The sequence below is a fragment of the Ictalurus punctatus genome, chromosome 5, assembly GCF_001660625.3.
Source record: "Ictalurus punctatus breed USDA103 chromosome 5, Coco_2.0, whole genome shotgun sequence".
Lineage (NCBI taxonomy): Eukaryota > Metazoa > Chordata > Actinopteri > Siluriformes > Ictaluridae > Ictalurus > Ictalurus punctatus.
The window spans coordinates 30,480,009-30,507,960 of record NC_030420.2 but is presented as its reverse complement, the minus strand read 5'-3'; the positions used below and the strand labels follow the sequence as shown (position 1 = coordinate 30,507,960).

Sequence of the window (27,952 nt, the reverse complement as noted above, 5' to 3'; positions counted from 1 at the left end):
ACATTTCAAATGAAAGGTTAAGGGAAAGTTAATAGGAAATCAGTTCGAAATCGGTTCTGAAAGACAAGCATGGTTGGCGTTGTGTGTCTCAGAGAAAGAATTCTGCTGATCCCTGTTTGTAAACAGCCTGATTCTGTATGAGAGAGTAAGCGTGAGAGAATAAGACTAGATTCAGGATTTACTTTAGAGTGTTTCCACACTGACAAAGCTCGCTGTGGGACCTTGTAGCTGTCTCTCTCTCTCTCTCTCTCTCTCACACACACACACTCACACACACACACCTGAGTCACTGGTTGTGGAATTTTGAGGCCTTTGGCTGCAGAGATGAAATGCTCTACTTCACATTTATCACACAGAGAAGATTGTTCCTCTTATAGACTCTCTAGCCTTTACATTTTCTCTGCCAGCTAGGTTTACAGCCTACAGGGAGAGTGAGTGTGTGTGTGTGTGTGTGTGTGTGTGTGTGTGTGTGTGTGTGTGTGTGTGCGCGCTCTTGGCCCACTTCTACCCCATTATCAACACTGGATGACTCATCACTTTTCACAACTAAATCTTTTCTTGAGAGATAATGTGACAGAGGGGCGAAAATGTAGGTAGGTAGGGAGGTAGGTAGATAGATAGATAGATAGATAGATAGATAGATAGAGATACAGAGAAAGAGATGAGTGTGGGAGTAGAAACATTAGAAGACAGACAAGCATACTCCTGGAAGATGAGTATGGAAGGTGAGGAGAGAGAGAGAGAGCGAGAGAGAGAGAGAGAGTGAGAGAGAGAGAGATAGCAGGAAATTGGGGGGGAGAGAGGGGTGGAGATAATGATAGAGGGAATATGGGGAGAGAGAGGGAGAGAGAGAGAGAGGGAGAGAGAGGGAGAGGGAGAGAGGTGTAGATAATGATAGAGGGAATATGGGAGAGAGAGAGAGAGAGAGAGAGGTGTAGATAATGATAGAGGGAATATGGGGAGAGAGAGAGAGAGAGAGAGAGAGAGAGAGGTGTAGATAATGATAGAGGGAATATGGGGAGAGAGAGAGAGAGGGAGAGAGAGGGAGAGGGAGAGAGGTGTAGATAATGATAGAGGGAATATGGGAGAGAGAGAGAGAGAGAGAGAGAGAGGTGTAGATAATGATAGAGGGAATATGGGAGAGAGAGAGAGAGAGAGAGAGAGAGAGAGAGAGAGAGGTGTAGATAATGATAGAGGGAATATGGGAGAGAGAGAGAGAGAGAGAGAGAGAGAGAGAGAGATAGCAGGAAATTGGGGGGGAGAGGGGTGGAGATAATGATAGAGGGAATATGGGGAGAGAGAGGGAGAGAGAGAGAGAGGGAGAGAGAGGGAGAGAGAGAGAGAGAGAGAGAGAGAGAGAGAGAGAGGTGTAGATAATGATAGAGGGAATATGGGAGAGAGAGAGAGAGAGAGAGAGGTGTAGATAATGATAGAGGGAATATGGGAGAGAGAGAGAGAGAGAGAGAGAGAGAGAGAGAGGGAGGGAGAGAGAGAGAGGGCGTATCTCTACAGTCTGATAGTGAATCTCTCTGGTGTTCATTTAAGTGTAAAATTAAAAGATGTCAGAAGCAGAAGGGAGCGCGTCCTCCATCCTGATACCATGAAAGAAAAGGATGCAGTTGTTCTTTTGTCCTCTTTCCTTCAGTCTCTCTGTGTGTGTGTGTGTGTGTGTGTGTGTGTGTGTGTGTGTGTGTGTGTGTGTGTGCGTTAAGACACATGCTGTCACTGTGCTGTTAACTGTACTGTGCGCGTCACTCTGCGCTGTGCTTACACTGGCCCTCAATCACATGTCAAATTATTTTCCATCTCTCATCTGCCTATCATTATGCCTTATTATCTCTGCGGTCGCATTACAGATCCAATTAACCTCGTTTCTCCCGCGGCTCCCGCATCGTTAGCATACGCATAGTTAATAATTCCCTCGTTGAACCAGCATCGGAATTACGGACGCCGGAATGCCTCTCGCCCGCCAGCCGGCAGGAACTGGAAGTGAAGAGAGAACGCACTATTGACTTTGGTGAATTTATGAATCAGACACAGAGGCTGCTGTTAAATACCGACTGCTACAGTGACACTATTGACCAAACAGGTCAGCCATTGTAATGCGATTATAGTCCCGGAGAGCGCTTTCTTATGACTCATATTTATATCACAGCGGGAAGCTCGGTCGTTTGTATTAGCAGGGAGCAGCGTTGTCAACAGAACAATGCTATTAGATTCGCATTTCCTAAAGGAAATAATGCGCTTGCAAAAGAGCTGAAAGTGATGGACGAACACAAGAAAGATTAACTCTCACGTACTCTTCATTACGCCCCACTCCAATGCTTCAGAAATTATAGAAATACAGAACAATATCCAGTATAGGCCTATTCATAATAGCAGGTATATATAACTAAAATGTGGGAAAAAAAACAAACAGAACATCATGACATAACTTTAATATAGGCCATATATATATATATACACACACACACACACACACACACATTTAAAGGGTATCTAGTAATACATCTAAAAATACTATAATATGTATATTAAAATTGTCAGTGCTGTCATGATTGATGAAATGCAGGGCGAGGGAAAGAGGACTAAAAGAAAAATACGTAGGGAAGAAAATCTGATATTAATACAGAAAAAAACCCCAATGAAAAAACATTTTCTCTCATAATGAAAGAGTAAATGCAGCATTATGTTTAATTTATTAATATTAAATATAACGAAGCTGCTGATTGGTCAGCTGCTGCAAATTCCGTTATGACATCATCAGCTGTCACAAATCCAAACTGCTGCCTTAAAGATATTAAAGGCTTATTTAGGTGGAAATCTTAGGCAAAGGAAAGGAGTCCGAGCTAAACGTTCAGAGCAGGTAATAGAAATTTAGTAATTGATAATAAATTGTATTATTATTATTTTTTTATCATAAAATTGAAGCATGTGAACGAGTGAGGGGGAAAAAAAAAGATGAGCAAAGATATGTGTATGATAGAGAGGGGGAAGAGAGAAAAAAAAAACAAGCAAGAGTGTGTGAGCGGATTGAAAGAAAAGCGCGACAGGAAAATGTGTGAGCGAATGCGAGAGGAAGAATGTAAAATAAAAAAAAAAACGATAGGAAAGAAGAATGAATGAAGGTGTAAAACGCATGAGAAAGAAAAGAAGTGAGCTAGGAAGCGAGGCAAAAACGAGAGAAAGGAATAACATGGGTATTAAAACGGAGGTTTTAATTAGAGGAAATGAGAACAAGAGGAACGGATAAGATAGGATGGGATATGAGAACGAGGAGCCGTGTAGAAGAGTGTATACGGGTCAGAAATAATTCCAGAGCGTGTCCAGGTGTGAGCTCTGACGGCGGTACTGCTCACCGCTACGGCAACAAACATCACAACACAACGCGAACATCAAACGCCTGAGCACGTCTCTGATGAGACACAAGACATAACATAGAGACGACGGCAGTTAATAATGTAAACTCCTCAAACTCAGATGCCCAACACCACATACTCCATTATTAACCACCATTCAGCTCTCATAACTGCGCTTTATGAATAAATGATCTGATGTGGACCAAATTCAGCTGTTTGAGAGGAAGAGATTATAAACACTTCAGTGTAATGCTGGATGAATCTGTCTGGACAGAAAGAAAAAAAAAACAACAACAACTGGGTCTTCAGTCTCTTTCCAAGAACAGGAATGTGCTGAGAGACAGTCGCAACGGTAACTTCCTTTATGCATGACAGAAACCAGCACACACGCTTGTGAAGTACAAATTCATAAGTTTCCTGATATAAAATTGTCAGTGGAGAAGAAGAAGAAGAAGAAGAAGAAGAAGAAGAAGAAGAAGAAGAAGAAGAAGAAGATGAAGAAGGCGAAGAAGAAGAATCGCAGATTAAAGTTGCAACCAACTTCATTAATATCAGAATTTAATACATTAATTACATTTCATTTTTAAACCAGTATATTTCCATGCACTTTTCTGATTGGGCAATAAAAATATAAAGACTGAGGCGACATGCAACAGGAACGAATGAATAAGTTATTTTTTGTCAAAAGTGCCATAGATCAAAAACCAGATTAAATATATTGGTAAGAAAATATACATTTCTATTTAAATGTATCCATTTATTAAAAACTAGATAGGTAAAGCTCTTGACAAAGTTTGATGTCGGCTTGACAAAACTGAATAATCTTGATAATCTTACATTATTAATCCGCTTGAAATCTGAAGGTAGTGTGCAGTTTTAAGAAAGAAAGAGACAGATAGATTGGGTGCCAATATTTGTAGAGTTAATTGGATAGACAGACAGACTGGGTGCCAAAACGTGTGGAGTTGATTAGATAGATAGATAGATAGATAGATAGAGTGCCAATACTTGTAGAGTTGATTGGATAGAGAGACAGGGTGCCAATACTTCCAGAGTGGGTAGCTATATAGGGTGCCAGTACTTGTAGAGATGAATAGATAGATAGATAAATAGATAGATAGATAGATAGATAGATAGATAGATAGATAGATAGATAGAGTGCCAATATTTGTAGAGCTGATTGGATAGATAGAGTGCCAATACTTGTAGAGTTGATTAGACAGATAGATAGATAGAGTGCCAATACTTGCAGACTTGATTGGATAGATAGATAAGGTTCCAATTCTTCCAGAGTTGGGTAGCTATATAGGGTGCCAGTACTTGAAGAGATGAATAGATAGATAGATAGATAGATAGATAGATAGATAGATAGTCGATACTTATAGAACTGATTAGATAGCTCGATAGATAGATAGCCAGCCAATACTTCAAGACTTGGATAGATAGATAGGGTGCCAATACTTGTAGAGTTGATAACATAGATAGATAGATAGATAGAGTGCCAATACTTGAAGAGTTGATTGGATAAATAGTGTGCCAATATTGTAGAGTTAGACAGATACCTAGGGTGCCAATTCTTCTAGAGTTGGGTAGACATACAGGGTGTCAGTACTTGTAGAGTTGAATAGACGGATAGATAGATAGGGTGTCAATATTTGAAGAATTGATTAGATAGACAGCCAACACTTCTAGACTTGGATAGATAGATAGGGTGCCAATACTTGTAGAGTTAGATAGATACAGTGGGTACTTTACCTGCATATTTAAATGCATTAATTTATTAAAAAACCATCTGCTTGGACCACTCTAGGGCAAAAAGAAATAAATAAATAAAACCTAGTAAGGAATAAGAAGGTGAACAAGGAAGGTTAATAGGTAGTAACATTAGTTAACACGTTAAACATATCCTTTCCATGTGTATATACAACTACTGAACTGAGCGTAGTTATTTGGCTAGCTTAAAAAAGCTAAATTAGCTAACATTAACTGTAACATCAACTTGTAGTTAAGTAACCTCAGTTAGCTAGTACGATAAAAAGTGATGGTAGTGAGTTAATAACGTAAAAGTTGGGTTATGGAAATAAACCGCGTGACATTTCATTAAAAGCCTGCTGGCGTCACAAAAGTTTTCAAACTCCATGAAGTTTTCCAACACAAAAAAATCCGAATTCCGGCGCGTGTTCGTTAAATGTCAGTTACACAATACCATACTTTAATCCCGAATGAGCGATTTGCAGATTTATGTTTATTTCACGCTCGTATTTGGGTGAAATGAGATTAAAATCGAAAAGCAAGCTTGAAACGTTCCACTCTACAACCCCGACACACAATGTGCGTCTTCGCAATGAAAGAAGTGACTGTATGAACTAAGCCACAATCGGGCACACACACGGACACGCACTCAGTCAGAGCGCAGTGTGTGAGATACTAGCTCTACAGTAGGTTCAAAGGTCAAGCTCGAGGGGCTTTGGGGTGTTAAAGTGGACAGAGACGCCGAGACACAGGGCTGTTGTTCCACTTCCAGTCTCACACATAAAGAGGATGTGTAACATTCACACCCTCTCCACATGAACACTGCTCCCCTTCAACATCGAGTGCAAGCTGAACAAATCGCCGTGGCGCAAAGAGCTGGATCTTATACTCTATCGCTCAGCATTCCATACCATAAAATGATCGAAATCAATCACTACAGACTGCAGCAAGCAAGAAAGAGCGTTTAGTTATCCAATTCTACCGGGCTATCTGAACATATGTCTAATTAGTATGCAACTATGAAGAGTTGTCTTCAAATTATGTTTGGATAAAGAGCAGTTAAAGATGGTGGACGTTTACATACGCGAGATATTCAAAATGTAGCTATCGGTAATGAGAAAACAAAACTTCACTGCCTGAGAAGGGAGCAACTTACACCGTATGATGATTTTGTCCAATTCAAACACCAAAGCGTTGTTGAAATCACGACTCTGATTGGTCAGAAGGTGCTGATCACTTTCCACAAAACCATATGATTTTTGGACTTAAGGATAATGAGTCTTTATTGATCACGTATACATTACAGCACAGGGAAACTCTTTTCTTCACATACCCCAGCATGTTAGGAAGTTGGGGTCGGAGCGCAGGGTCAGTCATGAGACGGTGCCCCTGGAGCAGAGAGGGTTCAGGGCCTTGCTCAAGGGCCCAACAGTGGCAGCTTGGCAGCGCTGGGGCCCGAACCCCCGATCAGTAACCCAGAGCCTGGCAGTGCTGCGGCTTTAATCCCCTGCCCTTCCAATCGGTAACCCAGAGCCTTAACCACCAAGCCACCACTGCCCCAACTTAGGAGTCTCCGCTCAATGGAACAGTTAGCGGTAAAGCTGTAACTAAGTTGTTGTGCACTACCGCCAAAGTTTTTCAGCCAGTGCAAGTATAAAATCATTCGTCTGTTTATACGTGATGCTTTCAGATACTTAATAATATGCGTAAACGAAATCGCAATGCCGTCTTTAGGAATTTGACAGCTATAGTACACAATTTGTCCAAGATTATGGTCTCAGATGTGTTTTCGTTATCTTTGGCAGTTACTGCAAATGGTTTCTGTACTGGAACGAGACGAATCATCTTGTAGTGCTTAGAGGTTACTCAAAACATATTGAGACTTCCTCAGTTCCGCGTGTGAAACAGAAGTTGCTAGTGAGTCACTTGAGCAGGAGTGAATCACGGAGTCGAGCCTCACTGTGGTCAACATGGTCAGAGTGAATAACTTTAGACTGATGCAGAGCTTGCGGTCTCTTACCTCGACACTGCTGACTCGGCCCTCCTGGAAGGAGCACTCGGCCACGTTGTTGGTGCAGATGTGCCGATATTTACACCAGTTGCAGGGAAAAGGGCTGCTGACACACGAGGAACACCTGCAGAAGAAGAAAGCGCAAGACAGGGTTAAGAGTCGATCAAATGAAGATACTCGTCCATTTATGTTATCGTCTGTATTTGTGCTCACTGGAATAAAGCGGGAGACGAAGGCAGGGTGGGGGGTGGGACACGTTGCAGATCAGAACTGAGACACATTAAAGACCATAAAACACCATGAAGCTGCAAGTGTGCATGAGAGAGGAAGTACAGGCAGTGTCTTGAACAACACAGCTGAACCTCACAGGCGCGTTTAAAGAAGCTCCCGCAGGAACCTAGCACACAGATACTCAATGTTACCATTGTTCTCACCACGTGCTTGCACCATGTTAACATCTTGAGTGTGCCCCCAGGTCACGCATTAGCTCGGGAGGAAGTGGCGTAGGAAAGACGCTGCAACGGAAATCTGACCGCGCCATATGTCACGAAGCCTCCACTTTCACTCCGACATGCACGATTACGCAGTCAGGGACGCTGAACCCCCGATGGTTACGAGCTGACCTCCTAACTATTTAACAGTGGCACGGATAGGCCAATTTGACTTTGCATGTAATTTAGAGCATCGTGACCAGCAGCACACCTAGCTTCCACACTGCCAGGAAATCAGGAGAGTGTCTGTGGGTGTTTAGGATAGTAGAATTGTTTAAAACAAAAAAAAAAAACCCCACTGGCTATGTATTTCCAAGGTCACACTGCATTTTCAGATAGTAGGAACATGCACTCGGAGATAAAAGAGAAGTATTCTTGGCATACAAGTGCGAGTGTGAGCCTTGAGCGGACTCTTGGAGGAGTGTGAACAGGGACTAAACACTTGCCAATTGTACGAGGAGAATGCACTTGTACTCTGTACATGAAGTAAACACTGAGAGCAAGCCCTTGAGATCTCTAAAGGGACTCAACACTTGGTGAACGTGTGAAGAGAATGCACTTGGAGACTGTATAGAGACTAAGCATCCTGGAGAATGCACTTGGAGTCTGTTTAGAGACTAAACATGTGGAGCATGCACTTGAGAATCTCCAAAGGTCTTAAACACTTGGAGAACACATGAAGGGAGAACGGAGGTGGAAACTGTTTAGGCGCTAAGCACTTGGTGAAGGTGTAGGATGTAGGTGAATAGGTGAGGAAATGCACTTGCAAACTGAACAGGGAACGGTACGCTAGTAAATGCACTTGGAGACTGTATAGGTTGTTAAGATTGGTGACGTTTGGATGAGAATACTCTGTGAGGTTTTATGTATAGTTGCTCATCTGGCTGACGTACAACTGAGTCAGGATACAATTGAGTAGTTTATAGATTAAGGGGTCCTGCTCAAGGACCCAACAGTGGCAGCGTGGTGGGCTGGGATTTGAATTCGCAACCTTCTAATCAGTATCAGAACGCCCTAACCACCGCTTCTTAAGATTTCCGAGAGTAAACATTCCTGTATCTTCCAAACAACAAAACAATCACTATATATACTGTGTGTATATACATATATATATATATATATATATATATATATATATTTTTAAAGACTTTGCACTACTTTAATCTACTCTACTCTACATCATGAACGCTTACACAGAACAAGCTGATCTCCAAGTGACCCCCCACCCCCACCCCCCCCCTCACACACACACACACAATTTTACACACACATTTGAACATCTTGAAAATCTCTTCAGGGACTGTCATACAGAAGTGGATATTCACTTAACTTTTTAAACAACGGTTGCTCAAATGCAATCAAGCTGCTGCGTACTGTCATATCTGCTCCAAAATCCAACGTAAATTCTGATGACTTCCATTTCCATAGTTCCTCAGACAAACAGAGGAATACAGAGGAATACAAACCCAGTCACCCAGTCACACAATGATGTTCTATTTCCCAAACTTCAAAAGTCACGGCACATCCCCATAAGCATCTGGGACTTTCAAATTGTTCATTTAGCACTTTACCGGTACTGACCCGGTCTACTTTGCTCATCGAGTTCTGCCTAGCCTGGCTGATCTCCTGACACTTGTACCATGCCTGATATTTCCTCAACTATGAGCAAACAACTAGCCCTCTGTGCAGGGATGCAAGCAACAGGTAACACTTGGACGAATCACAGTGACCTGGTGTTTCAGAGCCCGGGTATACCACATACCTGTCCAGGGTGTACCCCGCATTATGCCCGATGCTCCCTGGGACAGGCTCCAGGTTTCCCGTGACCCTGAGAAGGATAAGCGGTATAGAAGGATGGTTGAATGGTATACCACATGTTACTGACTCAAACAACTGCGTCTTTCTTGCTCAAAAGACATCCTTTTGTGTCAAAATATCTTTTTCATTGAATTTTATGAAAACTTAGGAGGAAGTTTTGGCCCCCCCGGGTTAAGTCTTAGAGATTCCATGTATGACCCTACAATAAAGGATTTCCAGAGAGGGTTGCAAGAAGGACTCCTTTAGGAAGCAATAAACCCTTACTTATCCTAAGAACCTTTGAGGTACCTTTTTTTTTTAATGAGCATAGAGCTGGTGAGTGCATGAAAAGAATGGACTTGGAGACTGTACAAGAACTAAGCGCATGGAAAATGAGTAAGGAGTAAGCCTTTGGGAACACATACTTGGTCTGTATAGGGATGGAGCAGTTGAATGCACTTGGAGACGATATAGGGACAAAACTTTTGGTGAAGGTGTGTGGAGATGGCACTCGGACTCTGTAATGGGAGGAAGCACTGGGAGTATGCACTTGCCGCTCGTATGGGGAGTGTACACTTAGTCCCATACTAATCATATCTTTCCCACCAGGGATGTGCTTCAAAAATCCCCCTCAGTTGGCACTCAGCAGTCTGAGCACATTACACCCCAGAGCTGCACTGCTCAGAATAATATATCTCTTCCTCTCATGCTCTTTCTCTCTCGTTCCTAATAGCACTCTGCTAGTCTAAAAAACCGCCTCCATTGCGCTCTGAGATGTTTGAGACGGTTGCAGTGAGAGTGAGCCTGCCTTGTGCTCTTTACAGAATTACAGAGTATTACTCTACCCCCACAATGATGGGTGGCAAACACAATATCTCTGGCAGAAGGATTGCTCAGGCGCGAAATAATGCCTGGATTATGACAGGCCGAGCTAATGTTGCAGAGCCCGTATCTGGACGCCGGCGCCGTCCTCACTTTTCGAAATGAATGTGCTGCCGAGGGTCACATTATACTCAGGATTCAGGAGTCGCATTTTTTTTAAACGAGGAAAGGAGTAGAGCCGCAGTCTGTGTGCGCAGTAAAGACTGCTCGGATATGCCGGGCCTGGATGAAAGATGCTGTGTCAGGGTTATAAACCCGTATCAATTCACTCTGCCTTTATTTAGGCAGAGGAAAGGCAAGAAGCGAGTGTGGGCAAACAGTGACTACGTTTACACGGACAGCAGGAATCTAATTATTGACCTTATTCTGAATAAGACAGTATTGTGATTAAGGTGTTTACATGAGGTGCTTTCAGAATACTCCTTTCATGTTCAGGTTTTACGTGTTATAGAACATAGATGGATTAAGGTCACACGTCATTACGTCGCCGCGCCACGCCGTCCGACGTTCCCTCCAGAATTTCACGTATCGACGTACAGTTCGTCTTCGTTATGGGACCGTATACAGTTTTGGGTGTTTTATATTTTTAATTTTACGAACGCTTCAAGTGCGGTTAATTATTAGTCGTGCTGTACGTTCAAATAGACGACTGCTTGAAGCCGTGGGCTGCGTCCCAAACCGCGTACTTACCGTCTATATAATAGCCGATACGCATGTATTTCTCCTACTATATACGTATTTCACCTACTATATAGCAGGTAAGTACGCGGTTTGGGACGCAGCCGTGCTCTCTTGTTTGCCGTGAAACGGTCGAGCGCTGCCGTTTGTGGTCGTGTCCTGTCGCAAAATGCGGCGAAAACTCCCACACGACGTTAATAGTGTGATTAAGGTGTGTACGTGTCTGTAACGCACGTCGATAATGCGACTAAAACAGGAGTACGCCACACGTCTTAATTCGATTCGTCTTTACTTCGAGTATGACTTTAGTCGGATTAAATTAATAAAAAAGTGCTGTTCACATGATAGTTTCTTAATCAGAGTATCGTCTTAATCAGGTTAATAGTGGATTATTGTTGTCCATGTAAACGTACTGACTGACACACGCTCTTGGAAAACCGCACAGTTTTGAAAAGCCGGTGTTGGGACAACTAGCTAATTGTGTAACGGTGGGTGTGTGGGTTCACGTGAGTGTATAGTTGTGACCTTGAGCATGAAAGAAAACAGCGCTGCTTATGTTCCCAGATGTCTCAATGCCTCAATCTCAATCATTGAGTGTCAGAGTGTTGGATCAGCTAATGTGATCTGACACAGTGTTATGATCTAAAGTCAACTTTGCCCTAAGCAAAGCACAGTTATTTATCAAGATATAAAATGCAGAAACTGAACCTATATAGTGCCTTCTTCACTAGCTATGACAAGTAGAGATCTGGACCACGTCTGCTAGTCAATCCAAGTCTTCACTTGGATTGACTCTCCCAGAGGCCACACCTCAATCAATGAACCTATCAGGCACAGAAGCCATGCCTCCGTCACTAATATTGATACACGATATTGCCAAAAGTATGTGGACACCTGACCAATCACACCAATCACATGTGCTTGTTGATTATCTGGGACATGCCATCCCAGATTTAGTCCCCCTTTGCTGTTCTAATAACCTCCACGTATCTGGGAAGGCTTTTCCATTAGAGTTTGGAGCGTGGCTGTGGGAATTTGTGTTCATTCGGCCACAAGAGCATTAGTGAGATTGACCGACGACGTCGGGCGAGAAGGCCTGCGGCACGACCAGCGCTCTGATTCATCCCGGTGGTGTTTAATAGGGGTTGAGATCAGGGCTCTCTATAGGCCACATGAGCTCACCAACACACCAACCTTGGCAAACCCTGTCTTTTCGGATCTCGCTTTGGGCACGGGTCCATCGTCATGCTTGAATGTCTTGAGCCCCTTGGTTCCAGTGAAGGGATATTGTAATGCTATATAATAATAAGACGTTCTATAATTCTATACAGTTGTGTACTTCCAACTTTGTGGCAACAGTCTGAGGAAGGTCGGCATATCGAGAAGTGGTACCTCAACGGTTAAGACGTTGGACTTTTGATCGGAAAGTCGTGAGTTCAAATCCCAGCGCTGCCACTGTTAGGCCCTTGAGCAAAGCCCTTAACCCTAGCCAAATGAGATAATTGTAAGTCGCTCTGGATAAGGGCGTCTTCCAAATGCTGCAACGTAATCTAGATGCGATGTCGACATACTATTGGCCATACAGTGTGTGTCACCTTCATTGAGACTGAGAGGCACAGAGATGCATGAATTTCTAACAGTGTATAAGTATTTTTTTTTTAATTGCATCAGACTGATAAATCCTTTCAATTCAATGTTCAGGCTAATAAATCTTCACCTTCTGCTTTTATATAATAATATCCCTAAGCTTGTAGAGAAATCTCAATAAGGACTAACTGCAACTACAATAACGTGGCCTCCCGTGTTTCCACAGTCACTTCCAAATCTAGGTTGAGCGCTGATGTCCCGAAGTACGTGCTGGTTAATGAATGCACGCTGTGAGCCAAAAACTGAGAAGCAATCCTCACAAACAGATGCTTGGGAGGATGAAAGAGGGGGGAAAAAAAATTCTTTTCCTCCCCCCCCCCAAAGGTTTACATAAGAGATTTCGTAACACTGCTCTCCTTAAGCGCACTATAGCTTCCGCGCGGAAATGCTTCAAAGGATGCTTTTGCAGAAGAATAGCATCCATCAATCAAGCGTCCAACTCTTCCAAACTCGAGCACATCCCACTTTTCTGTTCTCAGGTGGTCAGTACAGCCCTGGGGGAGGAGGGGGGATGCTAGCGGGTGAAGGATTGTGGGAAATAAAGATGGAGGCCGGTGTTCAACCGCTCCCACAGGACTTTTGTGAGAGGAGGAAATCTGGCACAGGATCAGCGCTGGCAAAAAAAAAAAAAAGGTAGAAGGGCCTTGCTCCGCTCCGGAGCTGCGTTACCATGGCAACAGGCGAGCCCAGCTCGTCAGATCCACGTGAGCCCGATTCCACACACGCGGACGGGAAAATTGATTGCTGCGTGACTGTGTGTGTAACATGAACGTGTGGAGCAGTCGGGTCTGCGTGCGTGCATGTATCATCAGTAGGGCTTCCTCACACGCTTACACTCGTAGACACGAGGCAGAGAATTGATTACCGTGCACACCTGCATGCACGTGTGTGTGTGTGTGTGTATGTGTGTGTGTGTCAGAACACGATGCAATTTCATACTCTAAAATACAACCTGCATACGTTTAGCCAGGAGCAGATTGTTTTTTTTTTTTTTGTTTTTTTTTAATCATGTGACAGCCTTCAGAATTTTTTCACTCGTCTTTCTTCTCCTCGCTCTTTTCAGAAGCGAATTCACATCTCCCCGCCGTCCTGATGCTAATCACAAACGGAGCACTTTAAATAGGTTGCGGGAAAGGGAAAAAAACGAAAAAAAACAAAAGCTCCGCTCACAATGTGCGATTGTGCTTGCTCGCTGTGTTAAGTGATGTATTCGGCTCTGCTCGATGCCAGAACAGCACGCCGATAGAAGACTGAAATGATCGGGAGGTTCTGGCCTCGGGGATTAGCAGATGCTTTTCCACCCACTGCACTGAATCACAGTGCATCCCATACAATGTCCTGTCCAAACTCTCTCTCTCACACACACACACATACACAGACACACAGATCAAACACAAGCTCCTGTCCAAATCTTTAAAAAAAAAACAACAACAACAAAAAAAACCCCACCTCCAATTCCTCTTTCCACTAACACGGTGTAAGTGTTGTTTCAGGGAAGCAGTGCAAAAAGAAAAAACTTTTTAAGATCTGGCTCACGTTTCACGTATTTCGGAGCCAAACCAATGCATAATTGGGTGCTTCTTAAAAATGATGCCTCTGTGAATTATATTACACTTAATTTTACCACAGTGCAATCGACTTCTTCATCCGGATTGCTCAGAAGGCGTTGATTCATTTTCTATAAAAGCAGCTCTGACCGTAGTTCCGGCCGTAATTCAAATCACAGCTTTATATCAATGTGCTAGTTGTAAAAAAAAAAAAAAAAAAAGTTTCTATGGCAACAACTAATGCAGGGAAGTGTATAGAGGGATGCTAAAGAAATGACAGATTAAACAATGTGTGGAAATAACAAATGCTCGTTCAATACATTATCTATATCTATCTATCTATCCATATATATATATATATATACACACACACACACACGCGCGCGCACACACACACATTCTTCAATCCATGGCAACTCGCAATAACTCCACATTGTCACAGATAACGATTGTGCGCACAATGGTACACAGCTTCCATTCAGTTTGTTGTAACTTGGCAATAAAATTGTTCTTTGATATATCTTCGGTTAATTTGAATAAATTACGCTCATCAACCCCCACATGCTTCATTTTCATGACAATCATTTAAATAACTTGACTTGTTGCCATAGTGATGAAATGATTCCACCATCACCACCCTCCCCCACTCCCCCCCTCCCCCACGCCCCACCAAAACCTACTGAAGTCACTTATTCTCGATTCCAGACCAGCAGCATTTCACCGACAGACGTGAATCGATTCATCCTGGTCAGTGTTGTGGTGTATTCGATTCGGAGCTTATCTTTCCAAAAAGTCAATAAATAAATAAGTAAACAAGCAAATAAATAACGTTCTGATTTACGCAAAGCTAGGTCTGCATGATATCAGCGAAAAAGGATACCCACTTTTATATAACATTATATCGAAAACACAGTTATCTATCGCAATCATCCAGCCGAGATCGTTTGTTTTAATTATTTATCAAACGCGTTGTTCGTTCGCCGAGGCAAAAACACGTGGGACAGGTCCTGATTAGGCACCTGTTGGTGGAAGGGGCCTAACACACACACACACACACACACACAGCATCTCAAAAGTAAAATATTCATAGTCCTGGAGAAGCTGGACCAAACACTAGACATCACGCTTAATTAAAAGACAAATTTCTGAATCCCACTCCAACACTTTATTAATATGCAAATTTTTCCACTTTCCATCCAAGCAGGTAGAACATTTTCTTGAAATTTTGGCATTTCCATTTTCCATCCTGTCCAATGTTCCCCCAAAATATCATTGTGGTTCCAGAGTCTGTAGGCATCCCAAGCCCGAGGCATGTTCACACCTCTCCAGCCTTTCAAAAATGTGTGTGTGTGTGTGTGTGTGTGGATCAAGGCTGACCCTTCCCATTCATACAGGAGTGTGTGTGGATACTACACCTCGGGCTGTCTCTTCTTCGCAAGCCAATCCCGGCTTCTATTTCACGCCAACCTGCCCGGGCCGGGCGCGGATATTAGGCCTAGAAGCGTGAGACTGGAGCGCACTCCAATTTAACCAGTCTCCACTCACACCTCTGAGCCAATTACTCTCATTTGATGACAGTCTGCAGCGAGGCAGGACCTTATCCGCAGTGTCAGTGGCGGGGCTGGATTTCTTGAGCAGGGGATGAGAGCACTAGCAGGGTGTAATTTGCCAGTTAAGTGGCGCTTGATATCCTCCCCAAAACGAGTGCATGAGATTGAGGCCTCTGCACAGATCTCCGGATTTACATCTGAATGACACGCGAGTAAAAAAAAGCAAACAGCGCACGGTTGTCAACGGACCAGACCAAAAGTCCGACTCCACTCCCAAGCTGTTTTTAGGTAATGACTAATCAAAGCATTATAAGAGCCATGTCACACCCAACGGGCTAAACAGACAAAGACTACAGACTTTAAATGCATGTAGCTCTTACGTGACGTAGAAATAACGTGATTCTGAACGGCGTGTAAAATAAAAGGAGATTTTAAGAGAGACACCGCTCCAGTGAAGAAGATATCTCAACGACTTCTAGAAACTAGACAAAGAAAGAACCTCTCGTGTTAAAGAATAATAAAATGAAACCAGTCCGTTTTTTTTTCAGGATTTCGCTGAGGTTTGTTCTCGTGGTAATTGCGACCAAAAATGCTTGGTTTTTGTTGTGGGGTTTTTTTTTTTAAAAATTTGAACCGTACAAAAAAAAAAACACGACTCAAATTGGCGAAATCGCAATTGCACGGTTTTTCAATCGGTAAACGAGACCTTTTAGCCGTACTCGTGTTCGACGCAAGGGCTTTGTCCGGACGCGCGTCGAGATGACGTCACGTGACGCGTCTCGGCCCGAATCCGCGGCCATTTTGAAAAGTCCTCCGAATACTCCGGCGTTCTGTTGATTTTCGCAAAATTCTGGACGGACCGATTAATGGTAAAATGCTACATTTATTTTTGATCAATAAAGAAAGAATGAAAACCCTACTACCTATAAATAGCCTGCGTAGATCTTATTATAACGTTAAACTGGCTGATTAGTTAGGGTTAGGGTTAGGGTTCATTTCACACTTGTTAAAAAAAAAAAAAAAAAAAAAAAAACGAAGCTGTGTACAGGATACGACTCCACGCGGAATGACGAACGGATTTATTTTCCACGGCGAAATGAGTAAGCGAACCTACTCGTAACTAAGCAGGAAGTTCAGGGAGTTCAAGTTCGCCGCTACTTAAGCACCCAGGCTATGCACAGCCAAACATTTTAAAAGTATGCAACGTTTTTTAATTGTGGTCATATATATTTTTTAAACTGAACACCGACTCGTCTTTCCTCGGCCCTTAGGCATTCTAGAAACTCCTGAGAGTTCAAAAAAAATATATAAAGATGAAAAGAAACCCACTCGAAGGGTGGCGTTTCAGTACACAGCAATCAAAATCTGAGAAGTGCTTCTATTCTGTCGAAAAGTTCTGGAGAATGAAAGTGAACTCAGATAATCAACCCCAGAAAGAATATATTATTAAGAATAACAGCATTCCGGATGATCGTATTATTTATTTTTAACACACTTTGTTTTAAGAGACCGTAAATATATTTCAACACAACAACGTGGAGATGTGTTGATTTACTTCTTAACCTCGCTTCCTGCAAAGATCATATTGTGTGACTTAACACTCACACTAGCAAGGGACCTTCACTTATGTTGGGGTATGTAGCATATTTAGCATGAGTAGCATATGTAGCATAAGTCCCGATGTGGAAAGCTAGTCAACTATACAATTTATACACATCACTTTTGTTACTGTGTTTCCTTGTGCCTCGCTTTGCGCCGTCTTCTTTGGCGGATTTTGTAAAACAAGCTAACTAGCTAGTACTATAGCTACGTATGCACACAACGGAGACACCAGTGATCGCTGCAATTCCCTCCCAAGCTTTATTTTCCTTTATAATGCGCATTTAATGAGAGGTGGTGTATATATATATATATATATATATATATATATATATATATATATATATATATATAAATAACATGATACGATGAAACTATGGTTATAAGGTTATCTTGCATAACTGCAGATAGGAACTAACGTTGTGAATGGGGGAACTTTAGGCAACAGTCATGAGGACTCATTCGAGCCGGTCGTTTGGATTTGTCGCTTTACGGCATCGTAATTCACTTGGCTAAATGAGAATTTTAAAAATAAATAAATCGATCAATCAAATGTCGACAGCTAACTGTCGTAGCGGAAACTGCGGCTCCGTGTCGCGCAAACAGGACGCCATTTCCTGGCACGGTGAATGTCACGCTTTGACCCGAGTTGCTTCGCAGTGACGCGCCCCTCGACGAGAGTCTGCGGTTTTCGGAGCTACACACAGTAGAAAGTGTTGAAGATCCACTCAACCGGAATACTCACGATTGCAGGACGCTGCAGTTATAGAAGACGAAATCCGTCGTGATGAATTTCAGCCCGGTCTCTTTGGACTTGAGTGACAGCCGGACCACTCGTTTATCACCTGCACGGAGAAGAAAGCAGAGAGGTCAGAGAGATCGATTAGTACAGGAAACGACCGGTTACGGCTTTAAACAACGGGAACGCCGTAATTATCCTCGTACGTTTCGACAGCGTCTCTAATACACTCGACCGCGGACGCATTTATCCACTTCCTCCGTCTCTGAGCGAAATGCACTTCCATTTCTGAACACAGTGGCCCCCTTTTGCTTTCCACTAATGACTACATTTTTTGGCCTTCCAATTATACTTGTGTGTTTCGCATCACCATAATTGGCATAATATTTCCATTTGGACATGTCATGATTGTCTTTAATGGAAATATTAGGTTTTGGTAAATGACTAAAGGTCAGCAGTAGTAGTGCATTTTGTCTTTTTTTTTTTTTTTTAGGGTTCTCAGAGTACCTTTAAAATAGATGTGGGGGGAAAAAAACCCTATTTGGACAAACATTTATAATGAAGATGCAAGCAAAAAAAAAAAAAAAAAAAACACGGATATTTCATCCATCAACCTTAAATAATAAAATTAAACAAATAGAGTTCTCGGGCTTCTCTTTTTTTTTTTTTATTTATTTATCCCCCCTCCTCCTAAGACTACTTATATCTTAAAAGCAAATTTCAGAATGACGTTAGCAATGTTTAAATTAACACCTGTATGTGTTTGGAGATGCTGGAGATGTGTGGTGCGACTACACAGTAAATGTGAGAGTCATTTAACACTGTATGTGACTCTGCTCTCCGGTTTGTCTAATAAAAAAAAAAAAAAAAAAAACAACTGCCGACGAGGCCAGGTCTGTAAATATCCCCCAAAGCGAAACCAAAAAAAAGGTGATTCATCGCCGCTGCTACTGTACGTCTAAATAAAACTAGCCTCTTCGCTAGCACCCTGGCGTCAGTAAGGAACACAAGACGACAGAACGTCTCAGTGAGAACTGGGTCTGTGTGTTGAGGCTTGCTTTTAGTTTCTCCGCTTCCACTGACGACTACATTAACCGGTTGTGAAATGATGCACGCGGGCCTGATTTACTTTTCCGTTCACAATTCGCCAAAGGCTTGCGCAGAAGGTTACGAAAGGTTAGCGCAGGATTACACGTGTGTTATTAAAAGCACCTTTCCAAAAAAAAAATGTAAGAAATAAAATGTGACTTTTAACTATTCCAATAAACATAAATATGTCATCGTGAAATAAAATGCGGCACTCGGACCAACCCTGACATTTAAAAATGCAGTGATTCGATCCCGACTATTCAGGAACGGGGCGCATATTACTCTGAAGGACTAGATCAGATTTGACATTTTCCCATCTGATCCGATCGGACACGTTTTAAGCGGTAAACTGTGACCGACACGGATCAGAGATCAGACAGGAACATCGGGCGTACGTTCGTCTTGAAGCTTCGTCAGAGGCTTGCAGGGACTCGGTTTGGTTACTGTCGTTTAGATTTAGCTTTAACTTTAGCTCCATCAACAATGCGGTCAGTTCGAACAAGAATAATAAAGAGGTATGGGAAAAAGAAAACACAAAATGATATCTTGTGTACATAATATTACGTCAAAATATCGTCTCGGATTCCTGTTCTTGGCTGACAGAAGAGGAACCCAATGTAGTCTTTATCTGCTGTAGTCTCCAGGTTCAGCATGTTGAGCGTTCAGAGATGCTTTTCTGCTCAGCACGGTTGTAAAGAGTGGTTATTTGAGTGGTGTGGTGTGGGCGTGGTCGAGCGGCGGTTTTTGAATAGAGGGCGGAGTCGGACACGAGAGAGAGCAGGCAGAGAGGTTCACAACAGGCGAGGAATTTCTGTAGCGTCCCTCGCTGACGCACAGAGCTCTCGTCAGTCAATCATCTCACCTCGTCTAGGTGTACGCTCATCCTCACCACTCACCCGCCCGACTCTGCCTTCCATTCACAAACCGGCGCTCGACCACGCCCCCGCCACATTGAGTTCCTGTGGTCTGGCAATGTGATAAATAATTTTCCATCCGATCTCCCCATTCTCGTCTGACCTGCAGAAATGCCGTTCACTAGATGTTTTTTTTGTTTTTCGCCATACCATCCTATGTACACTAGCCCGGCGCTTCTCAAACCGGGGGCCGTATTTTACCTGTACGTTACCCGTTACTGTTTAGCCACACGCTCTTAAAACCCAAGACTGTTTAAAATGGACACGTTTTTAGACAGAGGACATAGTGTCTCAGCTGAGAAAGTTAATACAGAAGAGCCAAGTGTGGGGGGAAAAAAAAAAAAAACACGAAATTTTGACGACACTGGAGGGCCATAAAGGGATGCACGCTACACAAGGGGGGCCTCAAGCTGATAAGGTTTGAGAACCAATGAACTAGATAGTGTTGTGCGTGAAAATTCCAGGAGATCTGCAATTTCTGAAATACTCAACCCAGACCATCTGGCACCAGCAACCATGAAACAATCACTGAGCTCATGCTGAATCTGTGAAACACCTAAGCCGTACCCGCATGACTTTATGCGCACTGCGCTTCCGCCACATGATTGGCCGATTGGATAAATGCATAATTTCTGTATCGAATAGTCAAGATGTCCTGTTCTACTGTTAACTTATCATTCAGTCTATTAACACAAACACGCGTTTCCTATACATCTTTACCAAATGACCTTGGTGCGTAATGTTTTTACCTACAATTATATATCCGTGCTGTTGCTGCTTCGTTCTCATGATTTATACCATTGTGCTTTCCACTTGGAATAAAAAAAAAAACAAAATCTAGACCTTTATGACTTCCAATACTTATTTTATATATTTAACTCAGAACTTCACAGACCTTTCTATATTCAGTTTCTAGAGGTCACTAACTAGATCGTGTAAAAAGGAAAATGTTCTATCAGACGTGCCGGCATCACGGAAATACCACAAATTCCCGAGCAGCGTGTTTCAGACAATACGAGCACAGTGAGTCAAAAATGTGTTGTGACCGCTGCACAATTCCCAGCTTGCCAGTTTAAAAAAAAAAAAAAAAAAAACAACAAAAAACTCCCACACTGTCCTGACTTATTGTTTTCTTTTGGCTCACAAGTCAAAGTGAAAGTCTGTCAGGTCAAAGGACAAAGTCGCCACAAAGTTAGCGCAAAGTAAAGGTTAACTGGTCTTTCACGCCCCGTAATTTTCCCTTAACGAATTGGCTTTTCACAGGCAAGTATTATTTGCTTCTTTATCTAAGAAAGCAGGAAAGCTTGGCTTTCAAAAGGCACTGAGGTTTGTGTTAGGGCATAAAATAAGGGACGGTCCAACAACAACAGTTATAACCTTAGCGCATTAAATCTACATTCATTCAAAAACAGATTAACATAATATCTACCCCCCCCCCCCCCCAAAAAAAAACAAAACAAACAAAAACAAACAAAAACAAAAACAAAACTGTTTTCTAAATTTCTATAAATATGTCAAGGTTTGCAAATGTGATCCTCTGAAATTTAATACTTTCCCCGAACCTACACGAGAACCCTGTATCTTACAAGCTGCTATTTCATTCATTCATTTATTTATTTATTTATTTATTTTTAATGCAGATCTCTGGTTACCTTAGTAACGAAGGCAAATAAGCCAAATCGAACTACACGATATTACAGGATGAAATATTCGGAGCAGTTGAAAAATCGAAAGGCGGTTTGATAGCCCTACAGTATGGTTTCCTCTGCGATGCTGACACGTGTCTGATATCTCGGTGTCTCACCGTATCCGTGTGTGAGCGTCGGGACGTCTCGCAGTGACGGGGACATGCAGAGGATCTGTCCTTTAGGCAGCACCTCTCCAGGGCTCTCGCTCAGGTCCTCAAACACACATGTCACACCTGCTGAGAGGTTCGGCACATGCGCCACCTTCACACTCAGCTGGAGCGCAGCAAACACACACACACAGAGAGAGAGAGAGAGAGAGAGAGAGAGAAATTCACATGAGACGCAATAGTGAAAGCACGCTTTGATTCACGGTAAGTAAAAACGCTCCTGAATCTCGACAGAATCACTTTCCATCAAAGCGTTATAATACAGCTTTGGCGTTCGTGCGTCTCTACAACTTCATTTGATAGTTTCACTTAAACATGCAATATTAAAGTAATATCTACGCAGGCGTGAGCTCCGACTAATAACATGCGCAGTCACAGTCTATAACTCTGATTCATACGGCAAAAATATTCTAAAAAAACAAAACAAATCATGCACGCTCTGTGCTCATTGCTGAAGTGTTAAAAGATCTACGTCACGGGCACTAAAGACTAAAGGGCATTTTGCTGTCGAATGCTCGCTTCTGATTGGTCAAAAGGTGATGATTAATTTTCTATAACAGCAGCTCTGGAAGTAGTTTTGGCTGGAATTTAAATGACGTTTATGTCGAAGCGTTTGTTCCAGTACCTTATCGTTTAGTAACAGTCGCCACATACATTGATACAGATGCCCCACATAAACTTTATTTTAAAAATATGTGTGTGATTGTTGATACGGTGATAAGTTTTCTCTCAGGTGATCTTTGTTTATCGATTTTTTTACATTTTTTTTTTTTTTTGGATGGAGTCTGCAGAGTCTAGAGATACCCCATTGTTAATTCATTCCTAGACTGATTTTTTGAGTTATTATAATTAATATAATTGTAATTACATGGTTATTACCAATATTATTATAATTGATTTGCTGCATTACTATCTCTCCGAATAAAAAATAAATAAAAATCATCAACCCGTTCTCTTTCCAGAGCTCTGCCCTGATTGCCCACACCTCTGAGCAGTGTTTGCACCTGCAGTTTGTTCTCACCTCTTTGCTGTTATTTCTCTCATTACATCTTGTTAAACAGTGTAAACGCTTTTTTTTTTTTTTCAAATCGGCTGTAATTATGTTTAAAATGTTTGTTTTTTTTTAATGACCTTGTTTACTGTTAACCGACAGTCTTCTTTAATTCTCAATTCTGATTGGTCAGAAGGTCAGCGGCTCTGACGGTAATTATAGCCGAAAGGTTTATAATAATCCGTTTCTATAGTAACAGCTCGTCCACAGGGACTTGTGTGATGACTGCACCATGTGATCTAACTAATAAATACCTTGTAATTTATTACAAGTTACAAGTTGTTTCAAGAGGGCGGGAGTCTTCGAGATGTCTGTATTGTCTATGTTTTAGCAACTATGTTTGGCTTTGCTTTCGGTCTATTATTCGGATGCATTTAAGCTTTACTTTAACTAGTTAAACAAAATCTGATTCGCCGTCGTCTCAGAGGTGTGGCACCCTTACCTGTGCATCTGCCAACCTTTCTGTGTGTTCTTCTACTGACACTTTTTTCACTTTGCCTCGGTCGATCGGTTGTCCTCTGCCGGACATTAAGTGCTCGTTTGGCGTGCTAAACAGCTGGCCCCTGAAACATATTTGCTTTGGCTCCGGACTCGAGGAATCTGGCCCGGCCCGTCATGTGCCTCTGAATTTGACCGCTGGTTCGTTGATTAAGAATTATTCAGTGCAAAACACAATTCTCAGTATTACCTCTGCTGGCAGAAATACTGTAATACTCTGCTTTCTGGAACTGAAAAGCATGGACGGTGAGGACATTGCACGGGAAAACAATACCGCAAACTACTTAACTACTGCACACCTACAAATTGTGCGGTCTGCCACCAAAGTCGCCATGTTTTAAGTTGTTTAAACACACCTAGATGTAAATATGAGGAAATGAAAGGTGAAAATGTGAACTAACGTCTGATTCATCTTCTGAACTCTAACCCAAATGTCTCCAATGTAGAGCGGGGGAAAAAACGAACAGAATTGGCCTTGCTGTTCCAATACTTTCGGAGGGGAATGTATGGTTTTTCATCATTCTCACCATTTTGTTTCTATAAAATAAATAATAAATTCCCCCATCCATGCTTAAGCAGTATTGCTGCTTTAAATGGCTGGAAGAAACCCTGGTCCTAATATGGTGACTCCATCTGACTTTTCCTAACCAGCTGGTTAAGCGTACTTACATTTAAACGTCCATAGGACATTTGCTGGTGAAATTAGACTTCCTAAAATAATAAATCTGGAAACAACTAACGCAGATGTGGTAGTTTTATCAGAGACTGGTTTTATCTCAAGACTTCGGCCCCATTGACCAGCTTTGGGATGAATTGGAACGTCGACTGTGCACTAGGACGTCTCGCTTGACATCTGTAGCTCTACATTATGAAAAATCCACCAGTTATTTGATTGTAAAAGCAAGGGATGACCTAACGACACAGTATTGTGTCTCTGTATTAAAACCAGTGTCTATTGCGAAGCACTTCTTGTTTTCTGCTGTTGATCTGGAATATAGAAAAGATTGTATCCTGACTCTTGCTGTTTGCTATAGATCACTAGAAGAGGCTTTACCCTCTCTTTCTCCATTTGGAGATTACAGAGTGAAGGGCCAGGACAATCCTTGATGAATTGACTAAACTTTGGCCTGGGCTAAAGCATGCAAAATGGATTTGGCAGCAGACTGGGAATCGTTTAGGTTTTTAAGATCTAGATGTACAGCACTGGTTCATAAGGCTAAATCCAAATTCTACCTAGATGAAACTATTTAAAAAAAAAAAAAAAAGTCATTAAATGAAGTCATTGGAAATCTGCAGGACCAAAACACACCGGTCCGTCCTTTCTAGAAGTTGCAGATAATTTGGAAATCTATTGGCTAAAATACTTAAGCCTTTGTTTAGTGACCATCTAAATCATTGCTTAATTAGAAATAATATCTTGATCTCTTTCCAGCCTGGGATCTCTTTCAAATCACTGTAACTGCTAAGTATACCAAAGTACTTCATGATTTAATAAATGCCCTTAAATCATAAAAAAATACAAATAAAAAAATCCCGTTTGTTCTCTTAGATTTAACAAAAGCTTTCAATACTGTCGAAATATAATAATTTACTGTATCATCTGGCTAAAACTGGATTGTCCTACTAGTTTGTAGGAATTATGTCAGTAACAGATCTCAGTATGTATTATGTGTATTACGATGGGTTTTTTATTTATTTTTTTTTTTTAAATTCTACTAAGATGAATAGTAAAGCTGGGGTTGCAGAAGGTTCTATTTAAGTATCTGGCTCAAATGCTGATTTGCATTGATTTTGCTGATGACACCTTTATCTTTTGTTCTGCTGAGACAATCTCAGATGTGCAAATATATATATATATATATAATAAAATAAAATAAAATAAATGTGCATTTGCAAAATTACAATCTAAAATAAGTTTGAAATAACCAGAATGCATTTTACTGATATCCATATGTACCAAGTATAGTGTACACCTTGTAGGGCGCACCATTAATATTAGTACTAATGCCCTTCCTTTTACTTTTTAAAAGTAAATTGGCCCTAGGACGCCCTTATTCAGAGTGACTTACATTTTTATACGACTGAGCAATTGAGGGTTAAGGGCCTTGCCCAAGGGCCCAACAGTGGTCCTGGGGCTTGAACTCCTGACCTTCTGATCAGTAACCCAGAGCCTTTAACCACTGAGCCACCACTGTTCATACTGGGCAGTTGGGGGTTAAGGGCTTTGATCAAGGGCCCAGCAGTGGCAGGTTGGTCATGATAGGATTTGAACTCACAACCTGGACCACTTATTAGGACTTGTTAAGACTTCTTGTCTTAACCACTGCCATAATTTTCTGGTTGTATACAGTGTAATTTACATTTATAGCATTTGGCATATGCCCTTATCCAGAGCGATTTCTCTCATTTATACGACTGAGCAATTGAGGGTTAAGGGCCAACAGTGGTACCTTGGCAATCCTGGGGCTTGACCTCCTGACCTTCTGATCAGTAACCCAGAGCCTTTAACCACTGAGCCACCACTGTTCACACTCAGCAAATGACAAAACTAACTAACTAAAGTTAATATTGGGTTTTAATTTTAATAACAGCACTGGTTTTGTCCTATTTTAGATTATGATGGTATTTCCTACATGCCCGCTTCAAAAAAAAAAAAGCAACTTGGAAAACCACTGGATTCCATTCAGTTCTGTTTAAGGTTCATAATAAATGCTTGAAGCAGTTCTCGTTGTGATCTCTATCAAATGACTGCTTGCCTGCAGCTTTCGCTGCGAATACGGATACACCGGAGTATTTTTATATACGAGATCACTCTTCCTTTGTATCCACGAGCACGGTTGCAAACAAAAAGCATGGCATACGGTTTACGCTGTTACAGCCATATTTATTTTGAGGTTCCATCGGTGAGATTTCTCTGTAAGGCAGCTTTTAGCTTTAGTGCCCCGTCATCAGGGAATGACTTGCAGAAACAATGGAAACTACTGCAGTTCATTCCTTTAGCAGATTTTAAGTTTTTATTTGTTACCTTCCTGGGTCTGAATGTTGTTTGTGGGAACTATATGTTGTGTTGGCTTTTTGGCCAGGGTTGTGGGGGAGGGGTCAACTAAACAAAAGTAATCGACTTCATGATGGTGACATTAACTTCATAACTTCATGGCCGCATCACAAAGTTTATATCGGCACGCTCCGTGGTGTTTTATTCCTTGCTTAAGCGACTGAAAAATGAATTCCACAATAAAGGGCACTGCGCGATCAGAGGCGGTGAAGGACGTGTCGTCACCTGAGTGGAGGCCGAGGTCACGGACATGTTCGCGGGGGTGACGGTGATGTCGACACACTGCTTCAGCTCCGTGCTGAAGTGCTGCGGCAGCTCCCATTTCTGACACGCTTCCTTCCTGGAGCATCTGAACACAAAACGCAACGTGTGGATTAGACCAGAAAACATGTGACCTGGGATCAAACATGTGCCAATGTTTACACAATACAGTAACACTATAATTAAAGGCTTTGCGTGTATTCAAAGTGGGGTTTTGTTTATATAGAGTAAGAATTCTTCTAAAATTGTTTTTACTTGAGATTACAAAAGCATTCGTTTTTTTCCCCCATCGTTAGGCTGTACAGGCGAACGCTACAGCAGGGGGGACGGGGGTCTAGGGTTTTCCATGGGTCAATGGTTTTGACTCGCTGCTACAGGTTTATTTTATTCATTGTTTATTTATTGAAGTTTTTATTACTTTATTTTAGTATTTTTAGTTGATCATTTGTAATAAATGTCATCAATTGTATTCATGTTTTCATGTTATTTGAGTTCATTTACTTTAAATGTGTATTATTCCCCTTGCGCTTCATTCAGTTTATTTTATCGTTTATTCTTCGTGCATGTGATTTTAGTCGGATGTTCGGCGTACGTTTCACTGATCATTTTATTTTACTTTATTTTTGTTGGATTGTTTAAATGGGTAATATTTCATTTTGGTGCATGTGATTTCGGCTGTTGTGCGTCCATTTAAAATGAAAGGAGGAGGGGGAAAAAATAGCCTCACGATGTATTCAGAATGATGAAAAAAAAATAATAAATTACGGTAAATAAATATAAATAATCAAATGTATGTTTTAAAACGACAGTAAAAATATTGCAAGAATCTTTAGAAACTTTACGTAAGAACATTCACAGAACACCCAGAAAACCTGAGAAATCGAACGTACGCACCGTTTGTGATCTGGCGCCAGGACTGAAACGTAGAAAACTAACTAAGATTCAGTTTGAATTCCTTAATTTCTTTGGCCAAGCTGTACGCAAGTCTGCTTTCTCGATCTCCCGAACATTTCAGATAGATACTGCTTCAGCTATAACCTCAGCAAGCAATGTTTTTATCAAGTGCCCCGGTTATTACTGGGATAGTTATGTTAATAACGTTACACATTAAATGCACTTACTCAATAGGAATCTTAATCTCACCGAGCTTCCTGTCTGAAAGTACAATTTATACATT

At 41.7% G+C, this 27,952-nt stretch overlaps 1 protein-coding gene across 1 annotated transcript in view; it reads right to left on the bottom strand.

Annotated features, from left to right (window-relative positions):
* plxna3 (plexin A3) overlaps positions 1-27,952 on the bottom strand; it is a 194,902-nt gene that overhangs the window by 67,783 nt on the left and 99,167 nt on the right. Inside the window, exons 6-9 of the mRNA XM_053680416.1 lie at positions 26,740-26,863; positions 21,860-22,016; positions 18,059-18,158; positions 7,132-7,246 (exon numbers count right to left, since the gene is read on the bottom strand). Of these exons, the coding sequence (XP_053536391.1) occupies positions 7,132-7,246; positions 18,059-18,158; positions 21,860-22,016; positions 26,740-26,863 (496 nt within the window). The remainder of the gene's footprint in view (positions 1-7,131; positions 7,247-18,058; positions 18,159-21,859; positions 22,017-26,739; positions 26,864-27,952) is intronic.